The following is a 14,877-nucleotide window of genomic DNA, read 5'->3' as shown; positions in this document are numbered from 1 at the left end:
AGAAGAGCTAGCAGCTCTCGTACTACAGTGTGACATGAGGAATCACTTCTGGATGGTTGACATAGGGATTTAGTACAAGGCGCACTATTAAAAAAACAAAACCCAGGCAGGGTACCAAGTGTGGTTCTTGCCAGACTCTTCAGTAGTATACCCTTCTGCAAAAGTAAAGTTTGCTTTGCATGTGTTTGATTCCTCATGGCAATCTGGTATTTCTAACAAAATGTAGGGATTACAAGTAACCAAACTAAGGGGCCAGAGTGGTAGATACTAAAAACCTAGTCCAAGTCATAGCATGGTCCAATTTCAGAACACAGGAGGGAAAAAAATCTTAACTTCCAGAAAAACAGAAAAATAAATAAAAATGGGCTTCATTCCAGAATCTAAAAATTTAAGAGTAATACTGGAAGCTAGAAAAAATTCAGCAATGTCTCAAATTGTAAGGGAAGATCATTTCCATCCTACAATTCTGTTGGTCCAACTATCAATTAAGCATGCAAATAGAATAACGCCATTTTCAGGCATCTGTGACTTCAAAAAATACTCCCATGTGCCTTTTCATGAGGCGTTATAGCAAGTTGTGAGATTCGCCAAAATAGTGAGATAAACCTGAAGAAAAAAATGATTCAGGAAAGTTTTAACAAAACAGAAAAAATTCTTGGGATGAGGGTAAAGTTCCAAGACAATCGCTATGCAGCAGGCAGAAATCTAAATGGGAGCAGATCAGAAAATTCTGATACACCAATTTAAGAAGGTGAAACTTCACACCACTAATGTATGTGATGTACTGAAGGGAGACTTACACACCCAGCAGAGTGAGTTTAGGGGTAAATCTGTTGAGCAACTAGAATATTAACTGTAAGGAGAACATAGGCAAAAAGTAAGAACACGTGTCTGAGTGGCCTGCAAAGCCCTGCAGGATTCAGCAATGACCATTACTCTTCTGACCTCCACTTATTACTCTATTCAATCTGCTTCATCCAAACTCACTTCCTTGCTGTTCCTAGAAAATGCAGACCACACTCCCAACTCAGGGCCTATGCATTTGTTCCTCCCCTGCATGAAATCCTCTTCTCCAGATATTCAAATAACTACCCTCACTTTTCACAGGTCTTTGGGAAAATAAATTTCAAGGAGAACAGAGACCTCCCACCCAAAACTGTCACCTAAGCCTACTCTCCACATTTCCAATCTGCATCTCTGATCATTTTCTTGCCATAGCACTTATCAGCTCTCCACATACTGTGTGTTCATCATTCATTATCTGCTATCCTAGCTAGTTTCATAAGGAACACACATCCCAAGCACCTGGAATAGTTGACAGCAATAAGACATCAATAATATTTACTGAAAAATAACATTGAAAAGCAATCATGGAATGCCACATAAACTTATCTCACCTGCAAATATCTAAGTATAATACTCATCCTACAAATTGTGTAATATTAGAGACCAAGCAAAGAATTAGTGTGCATGCATGTGGTAAAGTGAATAAGAAGCTTAGTATCCATCTTCCAAGGGGAAAAAAAATGCAAAGCTGTAAATCAAAAACAATGGAAGCATTTTATTTAGATGAAAGCAACCAGAAGGATGCCACTAAAAGTGGACACCAATTTAGTTAGTTTTTAGAACTATTTAAAACTATTTGATATATGCACATAATTTCAAATATTAAAGTAAATCTAATAAAAATGGTAAAAAATTAATCTCGAGGTCATGCATATAACAGATCCAAAATTACTATACAGATCATACAAAAATGTCAACATCAACTACCCAACAGAAAAGGATGAATCATTTTATAAATCACAATAGAGTGGCCAATAACAAAGTTGTACAACCTCAAACAGCAACCAAAAAAATGCAAATTGAAACCATGGTAAGATTCTTTTATCGTTAACAAATCAACAAATATTTAGAAGTCTGACATCATTCCCAACATCAAGATCATCATCGAGAATGAAATAGAAACTTTCAGACTGGTGATGGGGCTGTACAACGTTATAAGCTGTAAGGAAAATACTTGACTTTACGTAGATAGGTTTAGGATGTACTTTCTCAAACAAGTCAGCAATTCCACTCGTAGATACTATATCCTACAGAAACTTACACAGAAGGTGCTAAGTGTACAGTGAGTTTTTTTAACCACTACTTGTGTTTATATCAAAAAAACCTGGAAACATTTTCATCTATGAGAGAATGGATAAATGTTACATATTATTCAGAAAATAAAATATTCTCATAGTTAAAAAATAAGTGAACAAGATAAAATAAATCAAAAGGCAAGTCAAAGAAATACCTACGATGTCTTCTGTGTGATTCCACTTATATAAAGTCAAACAGCAAAACTAGGAATAAGTGATAAAGCAGCAGAGGATGATACACACGAAATTCGGTACAGTGGTTATCTCTGGGAGGACACTGAGGATGGCATCAGGGAAGAGCACAAAGGGCATTTAAGTATGGGGGTAGGGGTATGTATTCTTTTGCAGAATAAAAATAAAATTATGGAAAGATACCTATGACTGAATGGTACACAAAACTTGCACACATGTTCAATCGATAAAGAATTAAGTATCCTGAGGGTCAGAAAGTTTGAAGACTAACCAAAAAACAAATTAGTCACAAAATTCAAAACTCAGGTTCACCTAACTGAAAATTTGACACTCTTTCAATTTAGAGAATCAAACAATTACCTTGGCTAACTTATGAAATATGTAAATTTCATTCTCAAAATTAAAGAGGAGAAATCACTGGAAGGAGAAAATGCCAAAAGCTCCTAGTAAACTTCAATGTAGATGGCAAATAATGGAGAAGTGGAATCCCTGAAGGATGTTGCAATTATTGGAAGGAACTATGCAACCTATATTCAGCCAATCTAGCACTAATCTGCAAGGAAAGGAGAAGTAACATCTACTGAGGCCCTTCTGTGTGAAAGCACTTTATATGTAGTACTTTAATAGTTCTCTCAATGCCAAGAATTAGGTATAATACTCATCTTACAAAAAGAAAAGATCCAGAGGGCTAAAGAAATTCCTTAACGAGTATTCCCAGTGCCCTATCTGGCTTAGAGAAGCTCAGTTCGCCAGGGAGATAAGCATAAAATATCAGAAGATGACTACAACAATATTACAGATATTAAGCATAGCTATACACAAAAGTGTGGAATGAAGCAGCCAAAGAAAGAATCAGGATAGACCATTTCTTCTCACTGAATCAAGATTTCCATATTCACCCAATATTCCACTAAATATCAGAGCAAATGGTTGCTTACCTATGACCAGGGTGGTAAACAGCAGCGTTTATTCCATGAGGATAATAGGTACTGAAGTTGAAACTGTGACTTTCTTGGTAGCTCTGATTTGTTCCCACACTAAATTTAAGAAGGTAAATAAAAAATAAATACCATTAAACCACAAGGACATCATTAAATGTCAATTTATAAGACTGGGGGCTGGAGTTGTAGCTCAGTGGTAGAGCGCTTGCTTAGCACATGTGAGGCAGTGGGTTTGATCCTCAGCACCACAATAAATAAAAGTTAATGGGCCATCTACAACTTAAAGGAATCCAATTAGAACCAGTCAGCATGGGCCAAAGTGACCTAGAGTTTTCCTGACAGTGGGGACTTCAAAGTCTCACGTCAAAAGTCAAGAGGTACACCTGGACAGGACTGTATGGAAACTTCTCTAGGATCTCCAATAAAACTGGAATGCTGGAGAGGCACACAGTCCCTTTGTTCTGAGAGGATCCACTCTCCCTTGAGAATGTCTCCTTTTTCCTATCCCCCTTCAGTAATCTCATGCCTGTTACTCTGACATGTATGAAATCTTTGCTTTGATCACAATAATGGGGGGTCTTTGTGCTGCCTCACTATAAGGCCTGAGCCCTGTAACATTGGGAAAGGTACAAAGGAACTTTCTTGCATGATAGCAATTTTCTGTATCTCGAGAAGGATTTGAACAGCACAAGTATGTGCATTTATCATAATTCACCAGTGGTTACAACCAAGATTTGTGCTTTACAATGTATGCCATTTTTACCTGAAAAGAAAATTATAAGCAAATATGGAATTCTAATTAATGAAATGCATGCTAAAGTATTTGAGTGCTGATGTCTCCAACTTATTTTGAAATACACTGCAAGATTAATAGCTAGAGACAGAGGGACAGATGGTCAAAAAAGTGATATAGCAAGTATATAAAATCCTAAGTATAGAATCCAATGTGAAATGTGTGTTCAACACACCATTCTTTCAACTATCGTATTTGCAATTTTTCATAACATGCTTAAAGAAAACATACATCTGACAGTAAACCAGAGAAATAAACATTGCATCAAATATGACTTCCCAAAGTACATTTTTACCTCACAAGGTAACTTCTAAGTTCTCCTCGGTAATTGATGACCAGGAGTTCTGCAGACCACTGTGCACTTGCTTTGTATTCTAAAAATATCAACCCAGCAATGGCATAGCTCAAATCACCTACAAAACTACATGCCTGTAGAAGACAGAAATTAAGTTACTAAAATAGTAGATAAAAGTTAATACATGCTTAACTGGAGGATATCCAAGACACTGGCTTTGACACCCTAATCTAGACCAATTTTCCCAACCTCAGCAGCCTCTTTGATATGGTCACACAGGTTAAGTAAATTTCTATTCACAGGGAGAAAGGCGGAAGGGTGAGAAGGTCAGGAGGAAGGAAGGGCCACCAGACTCCGAACTCTAAGCTTTCAAGTGTTAATTTCTACTGCTAGCAGTATCCTAGGCTAAACCAAAACCAACTCCAATTACTTCCCAGGCTATACTGCTAAATACATGAAGGTCTGAGCACCTTGGGAAGCATGCATAAAAACGTTTATTCCCTTAGAGCTGATCAGAATATGTCACTACAAAATATGCCACTTAGGCATAGAATCATTTTGATCAGAAGGCAACTGAGAACCAAGGGATGCAAAGTTCTCTGCCATCTCCTTACTGCCTGAAAAGGCAAAATTCTCTTTAGAAAAGTGCTTCTGCACCAGGAAGGGACTGCAAGTCATACCAAAATGAGTTGCAGAAACAGACCTCATTAACTAATGGAAGATGAGGGTTATTTAATTTCACATTTCCTAGGCACTTTCCCACAGTTTATAGACCTTTATTAAGATAGTATATAAGCCCCCATGTCTACTTCCTTTAGTTCAGTTTTTTATGAAGGTCCAGGCATGCAAAAGCATTAATAAAATTTGTGTATTATTTCTATTAATCTGTCTTGTCAGTTTAATTTGCAGTCTCCCAACTACTAGATTTGAGAGTAGAGGAAGTTTTTTCTCCAACACTAAATGGTATCTCAGTCTAGAGCCACTCATTGAACACCTGATACATGCAAGTTCTAAATGATACTATAAATATAAATATATACATAAAGTTTCAATGATTTAGTACAGAGGAAAGAAATCTCATTAACACTTATGATTACATGTTGAGATAGTATTTTGAACATAATGGCTCAATAAACCAAAGAAATTTTACCTGTTTATTATAGCTACTATAAGATTTTAAAATTACATTTGAATATATATATATTTATATACACAACACTCCTTGTATTATATTCCTAATAGACTAGTCTAGAAACTAGTAATCTAAACTCCTTCATGTGGTTCCAAAGGATTTCCATAATAGAGGCCAAAGTACTTTTTCCAAGTTTTTCCATTTATTATTTTTGAATTTAAAAAAAAATGGTCTCAGCTCTACCTCTCTGAGTAAGCTGAAATCTTACAAATATTAATCCTCAGCTCCTACACAGATCAACTAGATACAAATGCCAGTAGAGCCTGGGCAATCGTGTAGTGCATTTTGGTTTTGTTTTTATTTTCCTTATAAAACTCCCAGTTGATTAGCCAGAGTTAGAACCACTGTTCTACCTGCCCTGTACCTTCACTTGAGGAAAAAGGATATAAACTAAAAAGCACTAGATCACTAAAGAAAGATTAATAACTGGGCTGCCCTGAGAAAGTCATTTTACTTCCAGACTGGGTTTTCTAAACTGTAAAATGGGAATAATATCTTCCCAACATACTCAAAGGGTAATTTTGAATATTAAATGAGAATAGACTTAGTCATTAATATAAAGTAGCCAAGAAATACATGTGGTTTATTTTTTCCCCCCAACCATTATTTTTTCCCCATCCACTTCTTTCAATTTCTATCCCTTTTAAAGGTAACAAACTCTAGTTGTTCCAGTCTAGGGTACACTCTGCACCATGACAAAAGAATTATTGCTAGATGCTGTGATGCATGCCTATAGTCCCAGTGACAGAGGAGGATGAAGCAGAAGGATCAAAAGATCAAGGCCAACCTCAGCAACTTAGCAAGACGCTATCTTCAAAACAAAAACTAAAAGGAGGGCTGGAGTACAGCACCCCAAGGTTAAATCTCTTATAGTAAAAATAAAAAAAACTAAGATATCCTGAAATTAGGAGGGTCAGAGAATGGAAGGGTGTTGGAGAGGTAAGGGAAGTTAGTCAATGAACAGATGTGGACAAAAGTCAACTCTAGGTTGAAACCTTGACTTAAATCCCATCATGGCTGCCTACCAGGCCCTGTTTCTGGACTGTTACTCCAACCAATCCAGAAGCAACTATTACTTCTCCTTGTGGTCTGACCTCTTGTCCCAAGCTTCCCCTCCTTCACTGCTCTCTCTCCTCTAGAGGCAACAGAAGTTCAATGTAAGAATTGTGCTTTCCTTCCCCAAAGTTTATGAAAATACAGAGCTCCAGGTTCAGCAGACATTTTCAAATTCCTACCTAGCCTTGTTGCTGGAAGTTGTGGGAACTTGTTCCAAGACTTAGTTTTTCCTTCTCTGGGTAGCCTGTGTAATGAGGCTCAAAAAACACCTTTATTTCATACATCCCTAGGTCTCAACAGTCTTGTTTTTAATAATCTCTATTTAGTAGTTACTTACCAGGTGGTTTTCAATTTGTATAATGCCTTGTAAATATAAGGAATACCACATAGATATAGACTTCTAAGTTTTGGGGTATCTTAAGTTCTTAGGTTTTTTTTTGGCAGGGAGGTACTGGGGATTAACTTAAGGGCACTATCACTGAGCTACATCCCCAGCCATTTTCTTTTTTTTTTTTCAATCTTTTGAGACACTACATGCAATCCACCTGCCTCAGCCTCCCAAGTTGCTAAAATTAAACGCATGAACCACCATGCCAAGCAAGTTCATTAGGTTTTTCCGATTTATATTTACTTGTATTTCCCCTACGGTCACATGCATCCATTCAGTCACCTATACATAGAAAGCAACAGACAACTAATGTCAGAGGTTGAAGGAATATACATACCGGGGAAATGACAAACAGTTCACTTCCCATGAGATCAAATACCCTCACAGTTCCTGTGCTTTCAGCATAGGCCAGCAGTGTGCAATCGTAACTCCATGCTACCCGTCTCCACTGGGGTTTCGGATCTTTTGGAACTAGAATGAAAAGAGGTGCTTTTAACAATGTCATAATGATAGTTAACATTTTAGTCACTGCAACTATAGTATTCAACTATATTACATTATCTTCTAAGGATTTCTAGAATTTCATTCAATAGAAAACAGTTCCAAGAAATCCATTTCAAGTAAAATATAAATCAAATATTCTGCCCCATTTATTTTAGAAGCAAAACCTGACACCAGAGGCCTGATGAATGCTAAACATACTCTCGTGTCTGGTAAAGGCTCAGAAATATGCCTCAAAAATAAAATAGAGCAAAAGTCTAGAAAATAATTCAAATCCAATGAGTTTGGCCCCTCTAAAAGCAAAATTTGAGAAGCTTAACAGATCCTTTAAATATATCAAATACAGATGCCAAGAAAATACAAAAAGGAATTCCATACAGATGCACACATATATTTAGAAAATGCACCAGAGCAGTTTTTAGTCAATAATATAACTAAGATTTTTATAAGCAACACCTTAAAGTAATCCTAATAATCCAACACTGGGATTTTTTTTTCTCTGAATTTTTAAATAGGAAGGATATTAGCAATGAGGGGAAAAAGAGGTTATGAAACTCTAAACTCTAGGTTTTGTTTGACGTTTGTGTGTTTCACTGGCTTCTATTTCCCCTCATTAGAATCTCAGAGCTGAAGAGATAGGTAAGATAAACACCCTCTTGTTAGAATTCCAAATAATCAAGCGACTTAAGGTACCACCACGGGTCAAGAGCAGAAAAAACCTGGAACCTCAGCATCCTTCCTGCCCACACAGAGCACTTCTCATTATGTCATGCTGCCTCTTGGTCAGGGCCTTAGGACTGCTTCTGTGGGAGAGAAAAATAGGCCACCCCAAATCCAACCTCTTCAGCATATTTTGAGCCAGTTACTCGAACAGATTTCTACAGACAAAAGAATGGCTCTAAGAAGCTGTCCTTTTAGAGAAAAAAAAATTACGTCTATCTATAAAATTGTGTCTACCTAGCCAGGAAGAGGGGCACAAGCCTCAACACCACCCTCAGTCCCAACTCCAAGCAGCATTCAAAGAGATGCCTCCCACTCGGTAGAGAAGCGGGAATTAAGTCCAGGCCTTAGACTTGAAATCCAGTGCCAAGTAGAGACCCATGACTCTACCCCCCAGGTCAATACCCACAAACTGAGCCACTGGAACTGCATTAGCCAGGCTGCAAGTAAACTGCCTCCACTACCCTTCCTCCAACCTTGGGCAACAGAAAAAAAAAACTACTACCAACTAGGAAGCAGGTCATGAAAACTAGCACAGATCTTTAGTCTTGGAGCTCGAGACTCAAAGCCAAGGCAAACCCCAAAGGCCATATACCTAAATTAGAGCTCACAGGTGTAGCCTCCAGATCTGTACTGGCATCAGGCAGAGAACTGCACCAGTGGGACAGACTTGAGTTTTGGCCTGCATCACTGCCAGCCTTGGAGTGTGCCTGGCACACCAATCCCTCAGACTCCCAAGACCTTAAGCTGTAAAACTCAGGTATAACTCAGTAGCATCAGCCTTGGTAGCCAAGGGACTGTCTCCACATCCCATCCCCTTCAGGCACCACAGCTATCCTCAAGTCCAGTGCTTGCAGAGGAGCTGCTAAACCTGCCCAACACCAGGAGAGACTTGTACCCTAGTAGGATGGAGTCACGTTTCAGCCTGCATCCCTGCCAACCCATAGCATGGGCCTGGATCACCCCTGAGACCATGCAGATTCTTGTGGCTAAGATTCAGGCACAAGCCAGCTTAGAGTTAGACTTGGAGACAAAGAACTACCTTCACTATCACTACTCACCTTGGACAGCATAGTTTAGAGCAAAATGCCATTCATTCACTGACAGTAGGACAAGGCAATCGGCACAGAACTTGGCCTTGAAATGCAGTGCCAGGATGGTGAAACGTAACACTGGAGAGATCTTAACAGTCCTCACCAATAGGCTTTTGAATGGCCACAGCTCTGACACAGGAGAAGATATATAGCCCCAGTATATCATAAGCCTAACCTGACCAGGATTACCTGTGGCTAACTGCAGCCAGCTTGAGCCATAAAAAGACTAGTGATAGGCAACGAGAGCAGTGTAGGACTTGGGCTACCCAGTGCTGGGCTGGTCTTGGTGGATTACAGGCTCTGTGTGAAACAGCTTGGCAGTTTGGGTAGCCATAGGTGTAGCTTAGGGGCCTGGGACTAGCCTCTCCATAGTGATTCTGCCCAGAGTTGGGAGATTTCCCAGTGGCTGTAGATAAGGTGTCTGGGTCTACTACAGTCCCACAGAGAGGCTTGAGGTGATGGAGTACCCTTGTTAGGTATTCCCCCAGTTCATGCTCAGCAAAACACCAACTGCAGAACTGGTACAAAGTTGTGCCTAGATAGCTCTCTAGTATGAACAGACAGCAAACCAACAGAGTACTCAAACAAAACCTGGAGTTATGGCATCACATATTCCTTCCCAAAATTGAGTCATGAACAGAAAATGAACAGACTAATAAGTAATGAGACTGAATCAGTAATATAAAGCTTCCCAAAGAAAAGCCTAGTATAAATGGCTTCACCTCTGAGTTCCAAACATTTAAAGATCTAATTCTCTTTAAATTATTGCCCCCCAAAAAAAAAAATTGAAGGAAATTTTTCCAAACAGATTCTACAAGGCCTGATATCAAAACCAGACCAGCACACAAAAGAAAACTACAAACCAGTATCCTTGCTGAAAAAATCCAACAAAAATGCTAACAAACCAAATTCAACAATATATTAAAAACATTAACCATGATCAATTGGAATTCATCCCAGGGATACAAGGATAGTTCCACCCACATAAATACCACCTCAACAGAACAAAGGACAAAAACCATATGATCACCTCAAAAGAAACAAAGTGGGGGGAAAAAAAAGATCCTAAAATTTGTATGGAAACAAAAGGTCCAAATAACCAAAGGGATTTTGAGGGGCAGGGTGGGGGGAACAGGAAGTTCAACATCCTTTCATAAAAGCAGTTAACAAAGTAGGTTTATGGCCTCAATGATAAAGGTCATATACAATAAGCCAACAGCTAACATTATACTGAGTAGTAAAAGGCTGAAAGCTTTCTAATAAGTGGAATAAGACAAGGATGCCAGGTTACACTACTTCAACATAGTTCTATGAGTCCTAACCAGAGCAATCAAGGAAAAAAATAGCCAAGGAAGGTGGCACATGCCTCCGATTCCATTGATTTGAGAGGCTGAGGCAGGAGGATTGCAAGTTCTGTGACAATGATTCATTTTATGTTTTGAATATAGTAGCCCTTGCGCTCCACCATCTTGGCTTATCTTAAAATGGGCAATTTTTTTCCTTCCCTCTTCTCCCTATCCCAAATTAACCAGTGAATCACAACCCCCTACAGAGAACACCTTGAATGCAGACTTGGAATAGCTTCTTTAAAAACCCTCTTTTCTCCCTGATGGCATAATTGCATCCTCTGGGACAGGAGTCCCGTGCTTCTCCTTTGATTTAAAAAAAAAAAAAAAAAAACCACACTTTCCGTTTTCTCAAAATCACGTCCTCCTGACAATGTAAAAAGGGAACTCTGTACACTGTTGGTGGGTATGTAAATTAGCACAAAAAATTAAAAGTAGAACTACCATATGATCCAGCAATCCTATTCCTACCTACACATATCCACAGGAAATGAAATCAGTGTATGAAACAGACATCTGCACTTCCATGTATACTGCAATGTCATTTATAACAGCCAACAAATGGAAACAATCTAAATGGAAACAAAACAAGTGAAGAATGAATATAATGCATGTGTACATTAAAAACTATTCAGCCATAAAAAAAATCCTGTCATTTGTGACAAAATGGATGGAGATTATGTTAAGTGAAAAACTGCAAGCAAAGACAAGAACTGCATGATCGCACTCAGGTGAAATCTAAAAAAGTTGATCTCCCGAAACTTGAAAGTAAAATGGAGGTTATCAGAAGCTGGGGAGATAAGAGGGAAGGAAGGGATGGGGAGAGGCTGATCAATGGGAACTACAGGGAAAAATAATTTTCAGAAGTTTGTGGCCTTCTCTGTAGTTATTTGCTATTATCACAGGTCAGTTTTTCATCTTTTTTTTTTTTTAACTCTTATAAAATAGCTTCCTAACTGGTCTTCCCATCTTCAGTCTTTCTCTCCCTCCACTACCCAAAGAACATTTTAAAATAGAAATGAACAAATCAAATCCTTCTGCTACTTTAAAATCCCTGATGGCTTTTTCATTCCCAACAAAACCAAGTCTCAACGCCTCACTATACAGGAAAGGCCCTTACAGAAAGCCCTATCGTATACGCTGTATCACACCCCTAACACCACCCACACATACCACGTCTGCCCTTCACACACATGGATGCCTTTACCTGGACTGTTTCTGTCCAGTCTTACTCATCCTTGTAAGCCTAGTTAACCTGTTACCTCCTCCTTCCTTGACACTTTGAAGGTGACTGGTCTCATCTAGTGCACCAAATATGCCGTACATACATCTTTCATAGTATTGATCACCTACTATGTTGTTTACACAACTATCCTTAAAGAACACCAATTAAATATGCATTATACAACTGGGTTCTTTTCTGTACCTGAAAGACGTACTGTGTAGAAGTCAGACTCCCCTTGCCTTCAGTAATATATTTTGTATATATGAGCAAAGTATGCCACGTAACAATGAGTTCATTTTTACTATCAATAGTTAAAAAGTATATTTAAAAATCTGAGAGGTCCTTGAACACAGGAGAGTCTAAGTAACTTTATTCAGTCCTACCAAGACACTACGTAAACTCTAAAAAAAGTTCTTAAACACAATGAGATTAAGATGAAAAACAGTTCCATGTCTTCAGATAGCTAAAAAGTCAAATGTGGAAGCAGACAAAATGATAAACAACTCAAAAACCTACATATGCACAGATGCTACATAAAAACCAGCAAGACGACAACTTTGCCTTAAAAAAATATTTATGTGCTGAGAAAATGCTGCAAACATTTTTCTATTACTATTGTCTCACCTGAGAAGAGATTTTTCCCTCTTATTTCATTTTGATGGGATAAAGAGACATATGCAGTACATTCTGTTTCTGTCTAAAACAAGTTCCTTCTAAAAGGGATTTGTTTGTACTATTATTTCTAGTTATAAACAGTAACTCCAGAAAACTCAGCACGTGTTTTGACCCAGATAAAGATGTGTTTTCATTACAAGATTTCACAGAACCATGTGAAAATGAAGTCTATCGCTGGATTTTTCCAGCTGTGTGGTTTGGGAAAGTACACATTTTTACAAGACAAATGTCAGAGTTACCTGAGAAGTATTCAAAAAGGCTGAGAGTACAACAGCAACCTGACAACTGACATTTCAAGGTCAAAATGTTCACACCTGCCCACATTTTCATCCACTGCTATACCCGAAACCTGCCCAACTGCCAAGCTCTCTCCCCACTCCAAGTTTTGTTAATGTTATTTTAATGTTATTTTCTCTGCTTAGAGCATCCTTTCCCTGAACCCTTCACTGGCTGCTTTTTCAAGTCTCACTTCCTTAGGAGAGCTTCTGACGACTAAGCAACCTCTTATGCCCCACTATTCTCCACCTTTCCAATGATTTCATTTCCCTCAGCTCTCATAGCAATAATTAAACATTTGGAATTCAAAACTGAGAAGCTGCATCAACTTCGTTCAGAAGTTTTATCACCAGTGCCTTGTTCTGGTAGTACACAACAGGCACCCAAAGGTTAAAGGGGTACATTTCAATCCAGTGCCCACTTGTAAACACTGCAAATGGAATGGCAAGAACTTTAAAGATAGGGAACAATGGGGTTGAGTCTCAGTGTTACCAGAAACAAGTTGAGTATGGCTTTGGGGAGATTATGGGGGCCTCAGTCTCCTCACCTGCAATATGAAGAGTTTGAGGAACAATTTCATATACATCCTAATTTCTAAGTCAGGAACCAAAGGAGCAAATGCAAATTCATGGGAATAGGAAGACAGATGCTAAGTTATTTATGTTTAAAATAGAGTCACTAAAAGATACATGAGAGGGGGCTGGGGATGTGGCTCAAGCGGTAGCGCGCTCGCCTGGCATGCGTGCGGCCCCGGGTTCGATCCTCAGCACCACATAAAGATGTTGTGTCCGCCGAAAACTAAAAAATATTTTAAAAATTCTCTTTAAAAAAGATACATGAGAAAAAATTTACAATTCTACAATAAGGTCTAAACATGATAAACTCTCAAGTTTATTTTTCTTAAAAAGTGGCAAACACTACTAAAAGAAGAATAATTCTCTATGTAAAAGAAATTTAAGACTTCAATTGGGCAAAAATATTCGCAACATGGATAAAGGGATAACATTCATGCTGTACAGATACTACAAACCAAATACAAAAAAGCCTATTAAATCCAAAAGAATATGACCTAACAATTTTCTCTCTAGAGATACACACACACACCCCTAAAACTAAACATATGCAAATTGAAAATGAGATATTTTACCCTTGCCTGTGAATATGGTGAATATTTAAAAGGCAATATATAGTGTTGAAGATGAATAGACATGGCCTCAATCATACCTATTTATAAATCATGAAAAAGGTATAACTCTTTTAAAAGGATTATAGCAGTAGCTATCACATTTTAAGTTCTATACCCACAGAGTGACTTTTCCAGCATTGTTAGGATGGGAGATGAACAAAAACAGGTAAAATAAAGAGGAAGAAGACTGTTATCCTAAATTTCTATAGAGAAGTGGAATAGGAAATGTGATTCACATTCTGGTACTCAAATACTGTGTCCACATGAAACAGACTGAAATTCTTTAAGAAGTCACCACCCCATAAGATGTCCCCCACGTAGCAAGTGGGGGAGAGCAAGGTGTAGAACCAGATATATTGTATATGTGGTTCTACACCGTGTCTCATTACACCTGAGTAAATGCCAGCCCATGTATATAAAAGGATTATAAGCAGCTTTTATGAAGATTGCAAGTTGAAAGAATCATTCTTTCCTACTTGTGTACTGTTCGAGTTTGTTACAAGTTCTGCTTTTGTTACTGAACAAAAGCAGCAATTAGTCTTGAACCTGATCTCCCACAAGAGTGAGTGAGTGTGTATACGATAACTTCAGGCAGTGGAAGACTGCCATCACTAAGAGGATGAAAAGAGGTGACAAAGCCATCTGCTATGCACATACATCTCAAAAATCAGGGTTCCGAAATACACACAGAACTGAAATGTAAATACACCATTATACACAGAGAATTCTACACTTTCCTCAGGAATTGAAAAAGGAATACCACCATTACCCAACTCAAACAAATTTATGAAACACTATACACAATAACTGCACCATAGCCAAGAACCAGATTTAAAATATACATAAACAGGGGCTG

General features: G+C 38.2%; 1 protein-coding gene across 1 annotated transcript in view; it reads right to left on the bottom strand.

Annotated features, from left to right (window-relative positions):
* The window catches only part of Nbas (NBAS subunit of NRZ tethering complex), a 351,187-nt gene that overhangs the window by 317,093 nt on the left and 19,217 nt on the right, over nt 1-14,877 (bottom strand). Inside the window, 3 exon segments of the mRNA XM_048804961.1 lie at nt 3,272-3,370; nt 4,363-4,496; nt 7,336-7,469. Coding sequence (XP_048660918.1) covers nt 3,272-3,370; nt 4,363-4,496; nt 7,336-7,469 — 367 coding nt within the window.

This window comes from Marmota marmota, unplaced genomic scaffold (assembly GCF_001458135.2).
Source record: "Marmota marmota marmota unplaced genomic scaffold, marMar, whole genome shotgun sequence".
NCBI lineage: Eukaryota > Metazoa > Chordata > Mammalia > Rodentia > Sciuridae > Marmota > Marmota marmota.
The sequence above is the reverse complement of the archived record's forward strand: the minus strand, read 5'-3'. Positions and strand labels throughout refer to the sequence as shown.